General features: G+C 37.6%; 2 protein-coding genes across 4 annotated transcripts in view; one reads left to right on the top strand and one right to left on the bottom strand.

Moving 5' to 3' along the window:
* Positions 1-5,298, top strand: part of CASD1 (CAS1 domain containing 1) — a 41,723-nt gene extending 36,425 nt beyond the window's left edge. The window contains exons 14-18 of the mRNA XM_060782243.2: positions 331-432; positions 918-1,058; positions 1,460-1,537; positions 3,517-3,609; positions 4,936-5,298. Coding sequence (XP_060638226.2) covers positions 331-432; positions 918-1,058; positions 1,460-1,537; positions 3,517-3,609; positions 4,936-5,199 — 678 coding nt within the window. The 3' untranslated portion in view covers positions 5,200-5,298. The remainder of the gene's footprint in view (positions 1-330; positions 433-917; positions 1,059-1,459; positions 1,538-3,516; positions 3,610-4,935) is intronic.
* A 3,982-nt stretch (positions 5,299-9,280) lies between these two features.
* Positions 9,281-15,347, bottom strand: part of SGCE (sarcoglycan epsilon) — a 31,008-nt gene continuing 24,941 nt past the window's right edge. For 2 of the 3 annotated variants that reach the window (XM_060782240.2, XM_060782241.2), the window contains 4 exons: positions 14,233-14,421; positions 10,949-10,992; positions 10,165-10,199; positions 9,281-9,555 (listed from right to left, as the gene is read on the bottom strand). In XM_060782240.2, coding sequence (XP_060638223.2) covers positions 9,505-9,555; positions 10,165-10,199; positions 10,949-10,992; positions 14,233-14,421 — 319 coding nt within the window. In that variant the 3' untranslated portion in view covers positions 9,281-9,504. The remainder of the gene's footprint in view (positions 9,556-10,164; positions 10,200-10,948; positions 10,993-14,232; positions 14,422-15,347) is intronic. The other variant, XM_060782242.2, reaches the window with a different exon arrangement.

Genomic DNA, 15,347 nt, shown 5'->3' with positions numbered 1-15,347 from the left:
TCTCTTGTGTTGCACGTGCCCTAGAAAATGGCATATTATAATCCAATCCATAAATCCTTGTATACAGCATCAAAAGGATGACAAAATGTCTTCATCTCACAAATGTTATTGTAATGGGAAGGACAGTCATGAAAGAATTGGCTATTTCAATCTGCCTATGCAAGCGATAATTTGTAAGTGGAAAAAAACTTCCTTTAATTCTTGGACATTTGGTTCTGGCTAATAATCCTATGAACCAAAACTGTCTGATGTAAGAAATGAAATACTCACTTTAGATGCTTGGTTTATGCAACCAGGATGTTAACACTATTTTCTCTTCATTTTTTGCAGGGTACATTTGAGAAGATTTTTTCTATTTGGCCATTGTCTAAGTGTTTTGAGTTAAATGGGAGCATCTATGAATGGTGGTTTAGGTGGAAATTGGATCGTTACGTACGTTAACATTATATTTAAATTTTCTTTGATTTTTGGCGAGTCTGTAACATGTGCTTATCAGTAGTTTACAAATGAAAACAAATGACGATTTCAGTTTGCAATCAAAACAAAAAGCTGATGAAGAGCATAATTAATTATACCATAAAATAAAACAAAGCGTATGTTTTAGTCTCTTAAGCTTGAAAGAAACAGAAATTGCAAAATTGTGATCTGCCCTGTTTATTAGAGAATAACACACAATTAAACTGAAACAGTGCATTTTCTTATTAGGTTTTGGATGAGAAGAGATTCACTTTATTTCCTATCTTGTCATAGGAAATGGAAATTTCTTCTTAATGTCTCTTTCAGAGGGGGAAAGCGTTTCTTAAAATTGGGATATTTATGTGAACTGGCACAGTTATACATAAGTGCCATGTGTTAACTTTATTGTTAGATTCTTGCTAAATTCTGAAATTGAACAGTTTTTCCTCTTTCTCTTGCAGGTTGTTTTTTATGGAATGTTGTTTGCTTTTATTTATCTAACATTTCAGAAGCGGCAAGCCCTCACAGAAGGAAAGGGGGAGCCCCTCTTTCCCAACAAAGTTTCAAATACTTTATTATTTATTTCAGTAGTCTCTTTCTTGGTAAGTTTCCCAAAAGCACAGTTCAGCTCTCCTAGAGGCTTTATTAACTGTTTCATGATCAGTTGGGATGGGATAATGGTTATGAAAACAAGTTGCAAACTGTGTCTATTGGAAGACAAACAGCTCACCTTTAGAAATTCTGTTCAGAGTTATTTTGCCAGTTGTACTGAGATAAGGGTATGTTTATGGAAGCTCTGCAATGAATTTTCAGTTATTTCAGGGAAGAAAACTATCCCTTTGTCTGTAATCAGAAGTCAGTCCCATCTTATTATTCCCAGACAGTTTTGCACAGGATTACAGCCTAAGGATAAAATGTAAAGCCAACATTTCTATAATCCATTCATTTGAATGACTTAATTTGGAACTTTATTGAGCTCATATATGCTTTTTATATGTTTTAGACCTACTCTATCTGGGCAAGTAGCTGTAAAAACAAATCTGAGTGCAATGAAATGCATCCATCTGTTTCAGTTGTACAGGTAATTTATATTTCCTACTTTTTTGCAACTTAGAGGCAGTTCCCGAGTTACAAACATCTGACTTAACAAACAACTCATAGTTAAGAATGAGGATGAGACAATAGGAAGTGAGAGAAATCTATTCCTAGAAGGGAAAATTCACTCCTGAAAGAGTTATTGGGGGGGGGGGGGGGAGTGTGTCTCCACTGAAGCTTTATCGCCAATCCTTGTTTCCGCAACAAGCCAGAAAGTGAAGTCAAATCTTCTAAACAGGTGCACAGGTGTATGTATGTGTATGTGTGTGCGTTTAAGAACAACCTACATAATCTATTCGTAACTTTGGGGCTGCCTGTACTTTAGATTTTCCACAGTAAATAGGATGTAACAGCCAGAAAGCAACTACTTTGGCCTTCATAAATCATGGCAAAACAAGATTTAGTAATTTGCTGCAATATGAAAGCCTTCCTGGACCATCATAGTACATACTATTACATTGTATTGTTATGGTTTTCTGTGCCCCATGATAAGTCTACTCACTGCATACATCTCAGGGGTGTAGGTAATGTATATGTGTGATAGAAAGAGCATAAATCTTTAGGGGATAAGAAAACCTTTTTCTCTTCCTACCCTTCAGCCATTCTTTCCAAACTCTCAGAAGCAGAGAACGATTGAACCTCAGTACAGAAACCTGAGGGGGAGGGAGAGCTAAAATCATTCGAGAAACAGGAAGAGCAGCTGGGTCCCAGGTAGCTGTGAGAAGCTTTCAACTCTCTCATCTCGTAATTCTAACCAAGATTGCTTTTTTCTGCCTACTGGTTGCAGCAGTAAAACTGCCATCTTGGTGAGGGTTACAAGAAGGTTGATTGAGGCTTTCAGTTCGGCTTTCTACACAGACACAGCTCCTTAGATGGTGGTAATGAATTACAGAAAGTAAATGCCCTCATTTCAATGTACTGATCAGGAGGAGGAAGGTGTGATCGTACATTGAGATGTTAAGAGGGAAGTATGAGCTAGACTGTACACAAAATCATGTGAACCCCTAGTTTAAACTAAATGAAGTTTTATCCAGTTGAGATGTTACATCAGACTGCCATTATATTGGACCAGGCAGAGGATTCTTAAAATCTCCTTCCAGACATGCAGGAGGGTGACAGATGTGAGCCCAATATGATATTGTTCATAAGGCATTAACTTATGATCTAATGTTATCTCTGAATTGAGCATTTTCTCATGGTGCTCCAGAGTATCCACAAATTGTGTGGGTTATTTCCCTTGTGCCAGCTTTAGTTAGTGTTTTTGTGGATTTCTCCTCTACACATCCAGGAATGACTGAGCAGAATGAATACCAGCTCTTCAATTAGCTGCTAATTATGTAATAGGCAAGGTTTGGGAATTTTTAAGTAAGAGAGCCTATATGCGACTGGGTCTTCACTGGATTTGGAACTTTTACAGCAAATATAAGCAAATAAAAAGTTCACAAGCAGACAATACCTTGTTTGTTTCTTTGTACAAACCAGGAGCCTGTGTGTCCCATCTAAGGTAAAAGGGAGATCTTTGAAACACGGCCCCGTATATTGTTCAGAAATTTCTTCTCTATCCCAGTATATTGTGCTGATACCTTCACATCTAGTAGCTATCAATTCACTCTCCATTTTCATGGGCTTCTCAGCTTCTGTTTACAGCCATTGCTCTATTATTATTATTTTATTGGCACAGGCCTTATGGAGAGTTCTGGCGAACGTAAAAACTTGCACGCTTCTTTGTAATTTTGATCTCTGGATTTTGGTTATATTCATAGGTCTTATAGGTGATTTGCTTTGCCATATTATAGTAGTTGTGTTGCTCATTATTTATTTCAGAACATAGTTTCCAAGAACTTTGGGTTCTCTGCCATCTAGTATGAAAAGTAATAGCTTTGACATTCCAGTGGATGGATAGAGATATATTTTATATATGAAAGATTGTTTTTTTTTTTTTAATGACCTGGTTTTGTCTTTCAGATTTTAGCTTTCATTCTTATCAGGAATATACCTGGCTACGCCCGTTCTTTGTACAGTTCATTTTTTGCCTGGTTTGGCAGAATTTCCCTTGAGGCAAGTAGCACAGTTTTGTTCCAAGTCTAAAGCACACCAGACCTAGTAAATGTACAATAAAATTCTGGCTGATTTGAGATCTGCTATTATGGTCCAGTCTTGAACATTCTAAATTGCCATTGAAAAACGCTGCACGACACAAATGAAGTATTGCCGTTTTATGAAATAAATTATGGTTACACCTTTTCCTCTGTCAGACAGAAGAGAAACACTGTGATGGGTACCTATTAGCATGTATTCTCCTGAGTATTTCTTACATTGATGTTGCTCCCCGGGCTTATTTGCTAGTGGCAGTAGTAACGATCTAGGGAGCTGCCACCAGATTCCCTTAATCCTCCAAAATGTATGATGTAATATTACTCCAGTACTATGTGATAAATCAATATGGAAGCCTCCATATACGTGCAAGTTATAATGACTGTCCTTAGAATGGAAGAAATATTTATACTTCACCCATGAAGTAAACGAAGGGAAGTCCTTTGCTACTCAGGAGAATATTACGCTTTCACACTACTGTAACATGATTCATGGATAAAATAAATATATGTTTGTTGAAGGCTTTCATGGCCAGAATCACTGGGCTGCTGTGAGTTTTCCAGGCTGTCTGCCATGTTCCAGAAGCATTCTCTCCTGATGTTTCGCCCACATCTATGGCAGGCATCCTCAGAGGTTGTGAGGTATATTGGAAACTAGAAAAGGGAGGTTTATATTTCTGTAGAAGGTCCAGCGTGGGAGAAAGAACTCTTGTCTGTTGGAGGCAAGTGTGAATGTTGCAATCAATCACCTTGATTAGTATTGCAAAGCCTTGCAACTTCAAGGCCTGGCTGATTCCAGCCTGGGGGAATCCTTTGTTGGGAAGTATTATCTGGCCCTGATTGTTTCTTGTCTGGAATTCCCCCTTTTCAGAGTATTCTTCTTTATTTACTGTTCTGATTTTAGAGTTTTAAAATACTGGTAGCCAGATTTTGTTCATTTTCATGGTTTCCTCCTTTCTGTTGAAATTGTTCACATGCTTGTGAATTTCAATGGCTTCTCTGTGTAGTCTGATGTGGTGGTTGTTAGAGTGGTCCAGCATTTCTGTATTCTAAAATAATATGCTGTGTCCAGGTTGATTCATCAAGTGCTCTGCTATGGCTGACTTCTCTGGTTGAATTAGTCTGCAGTGTGAAACGTCAGGAGAGAATGCTTCTGGAACATGGCCATACAGCCTTAAAAACTCACAGCAATAAAATGTATAATTTTTGGAGAGGGCTACAGATTAATAGTGGTCACTGTGGACCCAGTTATTTTAGCCTAACTCTTCTTTGTTTTCTTTCCCCCCCCCAGCTTTTTATCTGCCAGTACCACATCTGGCTAGCAGCAGATACCAAGGGGATTTTGGTCCTCATTCCGGGAAACCCCATGCTCAACATTATTGTCAGCACTTTTATATTCGTCTGTGTGGCACATGAAATTTCTCAGATCACAAATGATCTTGCACAGATTGTAATTCCAAAAGACAATGTGATTCTACTGAAAAGGTTGCTGTGTGTAGGTTTCTTTTTTGGTGGACTTCTCTTTTTATCATCCATTCAGAAACGGTCAACATAATTTCTCATATATCACTAGAGTGTCACCGTGGGCTTCCTTTGAGTTTGCCTGCGCCAAAAAAACCAAAAACCCGAAATAAAATCAACTGGAATAACACAATCCTCCCACAACTTTTAGGTCTATGGACAACGCAAGAAAGAAGTCAAATGAAGACTACTGATCATGGTAGAAATTTCACTACTTAGCATGGGGAAATCCACCCACTAAAGGAAAAAGAAACCGCATGTGGAAAAACATTTTTTTCTCCTGGAGTGATATTTCTGTTTACATATCTTTCTAAAAATAAAAGATTACCATTGCAGGTTTAGCTCTACAGAGACATTTAGAGCTGCTTGCATCAATTTTATCTGGAGGCATTATACGGTTGTTAAAAAGTACTGGCATAACTGCAGTGATTATATTTGTATTTTTAAATGCTTTTATTGCAACAAATAATAATCCAGCCCCCCAAATTCCCTTTAAAGCAGTTTAAATCAGCTTACTTACAAAAATTCATTTACTTGTCAGCACTCCACCCATACAAAATGGCTTAATGTCTACAGTTTGTTTTTAAATGCTTCAGCATTGATGTATGCTCAGATTTTTCCTGTACTAACTGGAGAATTTTTGAAGTATAGCAACATGTTTTACTGGTTAATGTGTATTAGTTAAAATAACTAATACATGTCTAGGACACCATTCAAGTACTAAGGGGGAAACCAATCTTTTTATCAGAAGCATAGGGCAAATTCTAGTTGTTAGTCCCAGGCTACAGTAGATATCTTAAGGGAGCTCCCCATGAGTGTAGTAGACATACCTTATACCCATACAGTGAGTGGGCCTACTCTAGTTGGAACTAACATTTGGATTTAGTGCTCAACATCCATGTTTACAAGAAATAGCATAGCATTTCAGTAAATATCATTTTCAATGGTTTTATGTGTGTGTGTGTGTGTGTTTCATAACTGACATGTTTGCATAGCCTTACTTTGACTTTTCTTAAAAATCATGTGGGTTTTCGTCACTGTTTTCAGCATGTGCAATTATCTCTTTGGCTGGACTCCAATGCTGTACTTCTGCTGGCTGCTGCTGTTTCTGCCAGGATCAGTTATTTCCCCTTAACCCCCATGTTGCCATCTATAGATCTGCTCTAGAGAGCTCAGAGGGCTTAATGGAGTAGGTTTCAGGGCACCATTAAGGGAAAGAAGGTTCTGATTCTGCTGGAGTTTGAGATGGAAGTACATACTTGGATCTTGTCCTATGTATCTTGCAATATTAGTGTCATATGTTTGTTGAAACTTCAGGCTCTTCAGCCATTCTCCTATGACTTCTCCCTTCTGTTTCCTGTATACCACTATAATTACATCCAAGGAGTGAAGTAGCTAGACTATAATTAAACCCTTCCCCACTGATAACTTCATATAGCGTAGAGCATTTTATATCAAACTACATTGAAGAGGTCAGGTACCTAAAATTTGGGGCTATAACCATTGATTTTTTTTTCATTCAAAAGAAGGTTTCTTCTTTGATCAAGAAAATTCTTGAAACCTGTATTAGATCGCAGAAGAAAAGATTACAGTTGACCGTTGCTCAAAAGATGGAACCCCTAAATTTCTACAAAATCAGTTTTTGTAAGGCCTGTAAATGGAATCCATATTTTTGGGGTTTTTTTAAAGTTTATTTGCTATAAGCCTACGAATACTGAGCTTTTCATCCTTGATTGAGCTTTTCCTTTTTTAAAAGTGGCTTTTAAATTCTGTATAGACATTTAGGATTATTTTCATTTCCATTCAGAGTCCAATCTTCCCTAACCACACTGTGTGTGTGTGTGAAAAATACTTAGCAGTTCAGACTAGCAAGTGTGTAATTTAATTTCTTCACATGGTACGTTGTATTAAGAGTTGAATCTATATGGAGCATCCTATATTGAAATGTATGGATCTTGATTCCAAACAGTATATGGATGTCCAAATTTTGTGCATTTTTCTTTATAGAAGTTGGCACCGAAGAACCATCAGATTATTCTTTTAGCAGTACTAATTCATAATGCAGCTTGAGAACAAGTGCAGTTTTATTTGTAGAAAAATATTTGGTTCTAGCACAGATGTTGGGAACCTTTGGCCCTCCAGATTTCCAATTCTGACAAGCACCATCTGGGATGGTAATTGGTAAGGGCCAGGGCTTATGGGGTTTGCAGTTCTAAATATCTGAATGCCCCAAAGATTCCCAACCCTCTTGTGTACAGGCTCCTGTCAGTCTTGGCCTTAAGAGACTTGTTCCTGTAATGCTTATGTTTCAAATGATTTGAGCACTTGAAGAATGAATCAACAATCTTGCTTTCTGCGCATATGTGTATTAATGCCTTTCAATTTATAGGAAGTTGTTTTATCGTGTATCTCAATAAGTCAAAACTTTGGGATCCTGTCATGCAAGGACAAGGACAATTATGCAGGGGAAATTCCACTGAAGAATGATAGATCACATTTGCTTTCATTTAATGCTTGAGTTGAAACTTGTTCTTTCTATTACATTAACAAACAGCAATGTGTAAATTCTGTTTTCTTATTTGCCTGTTCATTTTCACTGGTGTCAAAAGTTGCCCTTTGCCACTAATAGAAGCATTTGATTTGTACGTTTCATTTCAGTTTAGCTGAGCACTCTGGTTATGGTTGGAAAGTCATGGGCCACATGTACAAATGACATCCATAACTTTACCGGGCAAAAAAAACTTTTGTGAAGCGTGGGTTTTTTGTTATGTTTATATATCAAGTATTGTAGATATTTTATTTATCTGTTGTACAGATTTGGTTAAGGATTGTTTTTTATGTTTGAAATATTGCACTTGTTTGCTATTATTACTGTATGTTGGATAAAGTCTATATTTTCTTTTAAACTTTATGTGAAAAATATGAAGTAATTTAAATAAATGTGCTGTGGGTGCTTTATTTTTGAACTGAAAAGAGCATCATTTAAACAAAAGTTTCCTTTTTTAAAAAATCCTGTAATGCTTGAAGTCATATGTACTCTGTCATCTGAGAGAATACTAAAAATGAGTTATGCAGAAGGTAGCACTGCATTTTGCAATCTCTTCCTGGCTGCCATAAAAATCAATTTTCATAAATAGCCTGTTTGCCTTCATGTACTGTATTTAGAATTCCTACGTATCTCCAAATCCTCAAATTGCTTACTTCAGCTGAACAAATTCTGATGATATTTGGCTGTTTATTCCAGTTATTACCATCTATTGAAACAAAGAAGTAGTTTAGCCAGTAGGAAATATTTTATCAGTTAATTTAACAACTGCATCTGAACAATAAATTGCTTATAAAAACTCATGTCACAAAAAGTTCCCTCTTATGTTTTAAAAATTGACAGGAATACATACAGACACCTCATTGATCAAAATGATTCTCATTTGAGGTTTTGCACAATAAAATGTAAATGTTGACAGACTGAGGGCTTTTCAAAAATAAAAATGTAATCCTCGAAGGCTTTCACGGCCGGAATCACTGGTTAGCGGTGAGTTTTCCAAGCTGTATGGCCATGCTCCAGAAGCATTCTCTCCTGACGTTTCACCCACATCTATTGCAGGAATCCTCAGAGGTTGTGAAGTATATTGGTAACTAGACAAGGGAGGTTTATATCTAGCTTCCAATATACCTCACAATCTCTGAGGAAGCCTGCCATAGATGTGGACAAAACATCAGAAGAGAATGCTTCTAGAACATGGCCATACAGCCTGGAAAACTCACCGCAACCCAAAAATGTAGTCTTTAATCAAGATTAAAAGCAAATTAAAAATCCAAAATTTCTACAAACTCATTAAGTTATTGCACTGTTGATACTAAGGAATAGAAGGCATTTGTAGAATTTTCTTTCTTAACTCACATAAGTGGGCCCCAGGTACGGTTCATTTGTTTGCCGGTGCGGGCGGGAGGGAAATACTGTTAGGGGAGTCCTGAAAGGATTAGTACAAAGATGAGTGCATCTATAGCAGGAATGCCTGTTCTGCTAGGGATCATTCAGCTATTACTTTGGAGTTAGCATTTATCACCTTTGTACAAGGTATTATAAAATCTAAGAAAGAATGGATAGATTAATGTTTATTTTAAATATTTTAATATCACAAATATAAAAGTTAAGATTTTACAAATTTGTTGAAAATGTTGAGTACAAAATGATACAGTAGATTTAATAATATGGAATTTGTACCATCAGACACTGGAATATTTAATACTGCATGCATGCGAACTTTTATCAGAAAAAAACTCATGCATCATTGGAGCAGATAAGGAAATAAAATACGATCTTGGCTGTTTCATTTAATTACAAATTGATTGCTTCTGTAAGTTTTCTTTCCTCAGGGATGCCATTTACCTGTAAACGACAATTCAGACATGTGTGAGAAAAATAAAAAAACAACTGTTTAAAACAACTGTAGGGGGACTCTAAGGCAAGCTGTTTTCATCCTTAGGGCCACTAGAATATATAGATATCAATTTATATGCCAACCTTAGAATACCTAATCTTCTGGATGAATGATTATACTGCCCAAACCTATCATTTATATGTGCTGTATATACTTTTGTATAAGTCAAGGGCAAGCTTTGGGGCCAAAATTATGGATTTTAACATGGCCCATGGATAAGTTGATGGCCCTTCTGCAGAGATGAGAAAGCACCAATGCCAATCGTCCTTGGCCGCCACCTATGCATTCAAAAAGGCCAGAAACCGTGCCATGGCAGACAGAATAAAGAGGACCGATACTTCTTTTAGGTTCTCTCCTTAATAAGCTTTTACCTTTCACCCTCCACTGAGACAATGTCTTGACCCATGGATAAGTCAACCAACAGGGGTTTTTTTTGTCTGTTGGCTTTGACTTATACAGAAGTATATAGAGTAGATCAACTTCATTACATTTACAATTACTGAATGTTTTTATCAATTTTTTTTACCATAACCAAGCAGTATTGATATAATACTTGCCTCCAATCTTTGGAATGTTGTCATTCGAAATTCTCCTTCAGTCCCCGAAAGCAGTAATAAAAAACAATGATTTTGAATACAATGCCCTCTTTAATGGGTTCAGGTGCAACTCACCAAACTGCTTAGGAACATCTAAAGACATCTAAGTACATGTCACTTCTGCCTAAATTGTACAATCCTGTTCTATCTGAATAATCTTAAGAGAGGTACCTCTGCGAAGTTTGTTGCATCAAAAACAAGAGAGTTGCATGAAACTTAAAAGATGGGGAAAATAGCTTTATTACAACATACAGTTAGGGGGAAAAGATTTCATAAGAGCCATCAACTGTGACGCCAAGTTGGCAGTTATACACAATTCCACTCAGTTATGAAGTGGAATTCTAATCTCCCAAAACCAAAATGCTTTTGTTTACCAGTATTAGAAAATGTGTTGTCAAAGGCTTTCATGGCCGGAATCACTGGGTTGTTGTGAGTTTTCCAGGCTGTAGGGCCATGTTCCAAAAGCATTCTCTCCTAATGTTTCACCCACATCTATGGTAGGCAGAGAATGCTTCAAGAACATGGCCATACAGCCCGAAAACTCACAACAACCCAGTGTTAGAAGACTTAATTGGTTATATTGTACATTTCAACAATCTTCTGATTAATCTTGTGCTTGCCATTTATATTTTCATTTCAATGAATATTTTTTTGCCTTGGCTGCAAATGAAAATATTTATAGATAGGTTCTTTGAACAAGTGTGCAGAGAATAATATTCTGAGTTTTTAAACAAATAAAAGTCACCTTCTGTTTTCTGCTGTGGAATCTGAGTCTGATGTGGCAGGTTTCTATAAAGGATAAGAAGAAAAAATATTTTACATGAATAAATGAATCAATGGATACTATTACAAAATCTAAATTTAAAAAACCAACACTTTCCTGAAATAACTCATTTTCCTTAAAAGGTTTAATGATGACATCAAACTAATGTGTTTCTTCACTATAAAAACCAGTTGATGAATAAAAGGTCAGGGTTTCCCCTGACATTAAGTCTAGCTGTGTCCGACTCTGGGGGGGGGGGGGGTGCTCATCTCTATTTCTAAGCTGAAGAGCCGGCATTGTCCCTAGACACCTAGGTCATGTGACCAGCATGTTACGTTCCCGCCAAGGTGGTAACTATTGATCTCACATTAGCATGTTTTTGAACTGCTAGGTTGTCAGAAGCTGGGCCTAACAGCAGGAGCTCACTGCTTCCTGGATTCGAACCACCAACCTTTTGGTCAGCAAGTTCAGTAGCTCAGCGGTTTAACCCTCTGCGCCACCAGTTGATGAATAGAAATGTTTAAAAGGATATGCCTGTATGTCTTAATATTTTATTCCTGGAATATTTCATTAAGCTCCAAAGATGTTGGATTCACTTCTTAGTTTCAGAGGAAGTTATCTGGATCCAGTATCTTTTGAGGGGAAAATATATTAATGTAGTATCTTTATAAGGCCAACTGAAACATCCCAGATGTTTGTGAAAGAGGGAGGAAGCTACAGATGCTCAAATCAGAATTTATTATGTACACTACCAAGCTGATTACTGACAATAAACAAAAAAGCACTGTGATTATCCAATTTGGAATTATAGGTTTATTTTTTTGGTCTCTGTGACTTGCACACAAAGATTCCATGGTCTGAGTACCTGCTACTCCACTCCTCCCTGGTTGCTTTGATAACCATCTTGCCTAATTAAAGAGTTTTGAAAAATTCAAAAGCTGGCAGAATATTTTGTGCCATTGAAGACGGCCTAAATATGCAAGGCATATTAATCTTACTTGACTTGTATGGCAAAACTTTGTTGATTGTTGGGATGTATCAAATAAAAAAGTAAAATAATAATAATTAAAAAAATCTTGTTCTAATGGAGATTCTGGAGATATATTATCAGTTTCTGTAAAAATCTATGTTCAGTTTACCTAGTCTGGAGTCAGTCTGAAACAGAACATTAATATGTCTTCCATAATTGAAGATAAAGAAATCAAGGACAGCAGTTCAGAATAAATAAAAATGAATTGATCCTCTTAAGCATAGATTGATTCCCCTTTCAAAGCTCCACGAAGATGTGGTGGGGTAGGATATAATGAATACCAACTACTAAAATTATAATGTAATATATCGATTTATTTCTTATTCTGATATGCTGGCAACTAAATGTCTCTGGACACCCACCAGGGGGAGTTTAGAATTACAGAATGGCATCAAGGTTTTGTCTTTCCGGTTGCCTACAAAGAAGCCTTTATATACGGGTATGCCAACTTCAGTCCAGCCCAAGCTGTTCTTAATTTACCACGCTCACCATGGCCATATGACTCAGCAAGCAAGAATGAACACCAGATGAATTCTTGGAAAACATTTTTGTCCCATGCTCTATTAGGAACAGTATATAAAACATTTGGCAAGCTAAATTATAGTTCTTTCTCTCCACCGGAACACATCCCTCATTATTTCCTATCAAGACTGGAGTTGCCCACTGCCAACACATGAATACTTTAGATGGCCAGTAAAAAATGCTCCTTTGCTTCTGCAAGTGGATGCCTCTTCTCGTGTGAGGATAAACTCAAATGCTCTGTATGTGGCAAAGAAGACATCCTAATGTTTACTGCTGTCACAAAGCAAAGTGCTACATCACCAATCCCAGGACAATTCCTCTTTGCTCCTGGTCTTGAAAAGCTTTTTTGTAACCACTGTTTTCTAGTTTCCATGCCACATTAATGTCCTCCTCTTCTTTGTAAACATAAGATTCTAATGGACTCTTGTGTCTTCCAACAGCCATTCGGTGTAGTGAACACCTATTCCACCGACCTCCCCACCAGTTGACTTATCTACCTTTTCACTGCAGTCTTGTTCTCGTTTCTGATCTCAAATTGGAGGATTTACTGTAAATTAGATGGAGAATCTGGCTGATCTGAAGGTTTGGGTCCTATCTAACTTTTTCCTGCCCCCTTCGCTTCCCAGAGGCCTCTTCTTTTTTGAAAGGGAGGTGGTGGTCACTCAGCCCCACCCACTCCACCCCTCCACCATTTTAGGAGGAAGAGACGGGAGCGACAGAGGTGAGGCTTGCTTTGAAGCCAAGGAGGAAAAGGAAGCAGGAGGAGGAGGAGGTGGAGCTGAGAAGAGAGAAGGTGAGAGAGGGGGGCTAGGGAAGGGTGCCTGGGGGGAGGGCAGATCTATGAGAGGGGTGGAGTGGCCCCTCCATGGTCAAATCCCAGGGAGAAAGAGAAGTAACAAAATACATCCTGCATATCAGATATTTACATTATGATTCATAACAGTAGCAAAATTACAGTTATGAAGTAGCAACGGAAATAATTTTATCATTGGGGGGTCAAGACAACATGAGGAACTATATTAAAGGGTCATGGCATTAGGAAGGCTGAGAACCACAATTCTAAAGACCTAATCCATTATAGCTAATAGTTGACCATATGCGGAGTTTGTTTCTGGAAAAGCACCAAATCCATCTGAACTACTTTTACATAGATGTATTATATTGCTATAAAATGCAAAAAGCCCTGTACTGAAATGATTTTATACATTTTGATAGTTTTGATCTGTACATAATACTTCTACCCCTAGCCAAAAAAAAAAAAAAAAAAAACAATTTTGGGGGATTTGGTACTTTTTGGAAAGGAACTCCACATATGGCAAGCCCACTTGGGAACTCCCCCTTCCAAACCTGAATAAGGCTATCTGAACCATTAACAGAAACAGTTGTTTTAGGAGTTACACCAAATCATTTTGTTATATATCTCACTTGTTTCTAGTTTTCAATTATATATGTTTTTATTATGAAATGTGACCCGGAGCCCTTCATCATTTTAGTTTTATTTTAAAATTTCTTAATGAGGTTTGCTTATGACTAACATCTTACAAATATGCATTACAGGACTGTGTAACAAGAAACGTGATACCTTAAATGCAGGATCCAAATTATCTTACAGCATGTGGTTCACAGTGCCATCTGCATAATTAAAGGTGTCAGCAGGTCCACAACAAAATTCAATTAAAGCATCCCAGCTATAGACAGGTTTATTGGTACTTACTGCTGTGTCTGCATCAGTGGCATGCTTGTATTGTCATAGCTGTCTGGGTGAACAGGCGGCACAATCTCCCCAGTGATCGGGTGAAACACCGGAAGCGTCGAGAGAGGCCATGCTATCTCTCTGTGTTTAGACATTTCCCGAAGTTCTTTTGTGGATTTCTGAATTGCACTGTGGTGCACCAGCTGGATGCTAGATCGAAAGGAAACAACATTTTCCCCATATTTACTGGAATTGCTTCTCTTGTAAAAAAAAACAAACAAAAAAACAGAACTGTATTTCAAGTAATTCGACAGATTATGACAACCCTGTTTCAAAAGAACTTTAAACAAAAACAACATCCTAGATTCAATATTGTTTGAAAGAGAGAGAAAAGGCTGGGATTATTCTTTTTTAGAGAAGAGCCGGACCACATAAAGCACATTAGCAACAGCCAGTCCTCACTCTCCTCTGAAGGCCAAACGTTCAATATCTGATTGCATTGCAAATGTCCACCTTTTCTTTCAAATAAGAACTTCAGAGGGCAATCAATATCGGAGCACAGTAAACAATGAGGCCAAAGAAAGAGCAGGAAACTCTTTCTCTCACAGTTTCAATCAGCAGTCAATGGGTCATGGACAAGCACTGGTCCATGGACCGGACCATAGCACTTATTTATCAGAAGAAAACAAACAAGTTACACACAAACATTAATATAACATCATCACTATTTGTTTCCCTAACTGCAGCCCAAGGGGAAAAGGCTTGATTGATAACTACAGTGTAACCCATCGGTCTAGCGTAAGTTAGTTGTGCTCTGTGCTCTAGAGCAGATTCTCAACCCTTGGTTCACCAGGTGGAGTTTTATCTAAGGAGTTTCATCTCCATAACAAGAATAGTACAAGCTCTAGAACACTGGTTTAATTTTTAGTACCGAAGGGTGCTTCCAGACAATCCTTTAATCCGGGAATGTTTTTAAAAAGCAAATGTTCCCGGGTCCTAATCTACACACGCCTCAGAAAGCTCATGCTTTCTGGGGTGGGATGTCCAGATGCGCTTCTGGAACCTTCCAGGAGAACATCTGGACACCTAAACCCCCTCCCCAATCCCCCCTTTAAAAATAAAAGAACTTACCTGGC

Source organism: Anolis sagrei, chromosome 6 (assembly GCF_037176765.1).
Source record: "Anolis sagrei isolate rAnoSag1 chromosome 6, rAnoSag1.mat, whole genome shotgun sequence".
NCBI classification, from domain to species: Eukaryota; Metazoa; Chordata; class Lepidosauria; order Squamata; family Dactyloidae; genus Anolis; species Anolis sagrei.
This window is presented reverse-complemented; position numbering and strand designations above follow the sequence as displayed.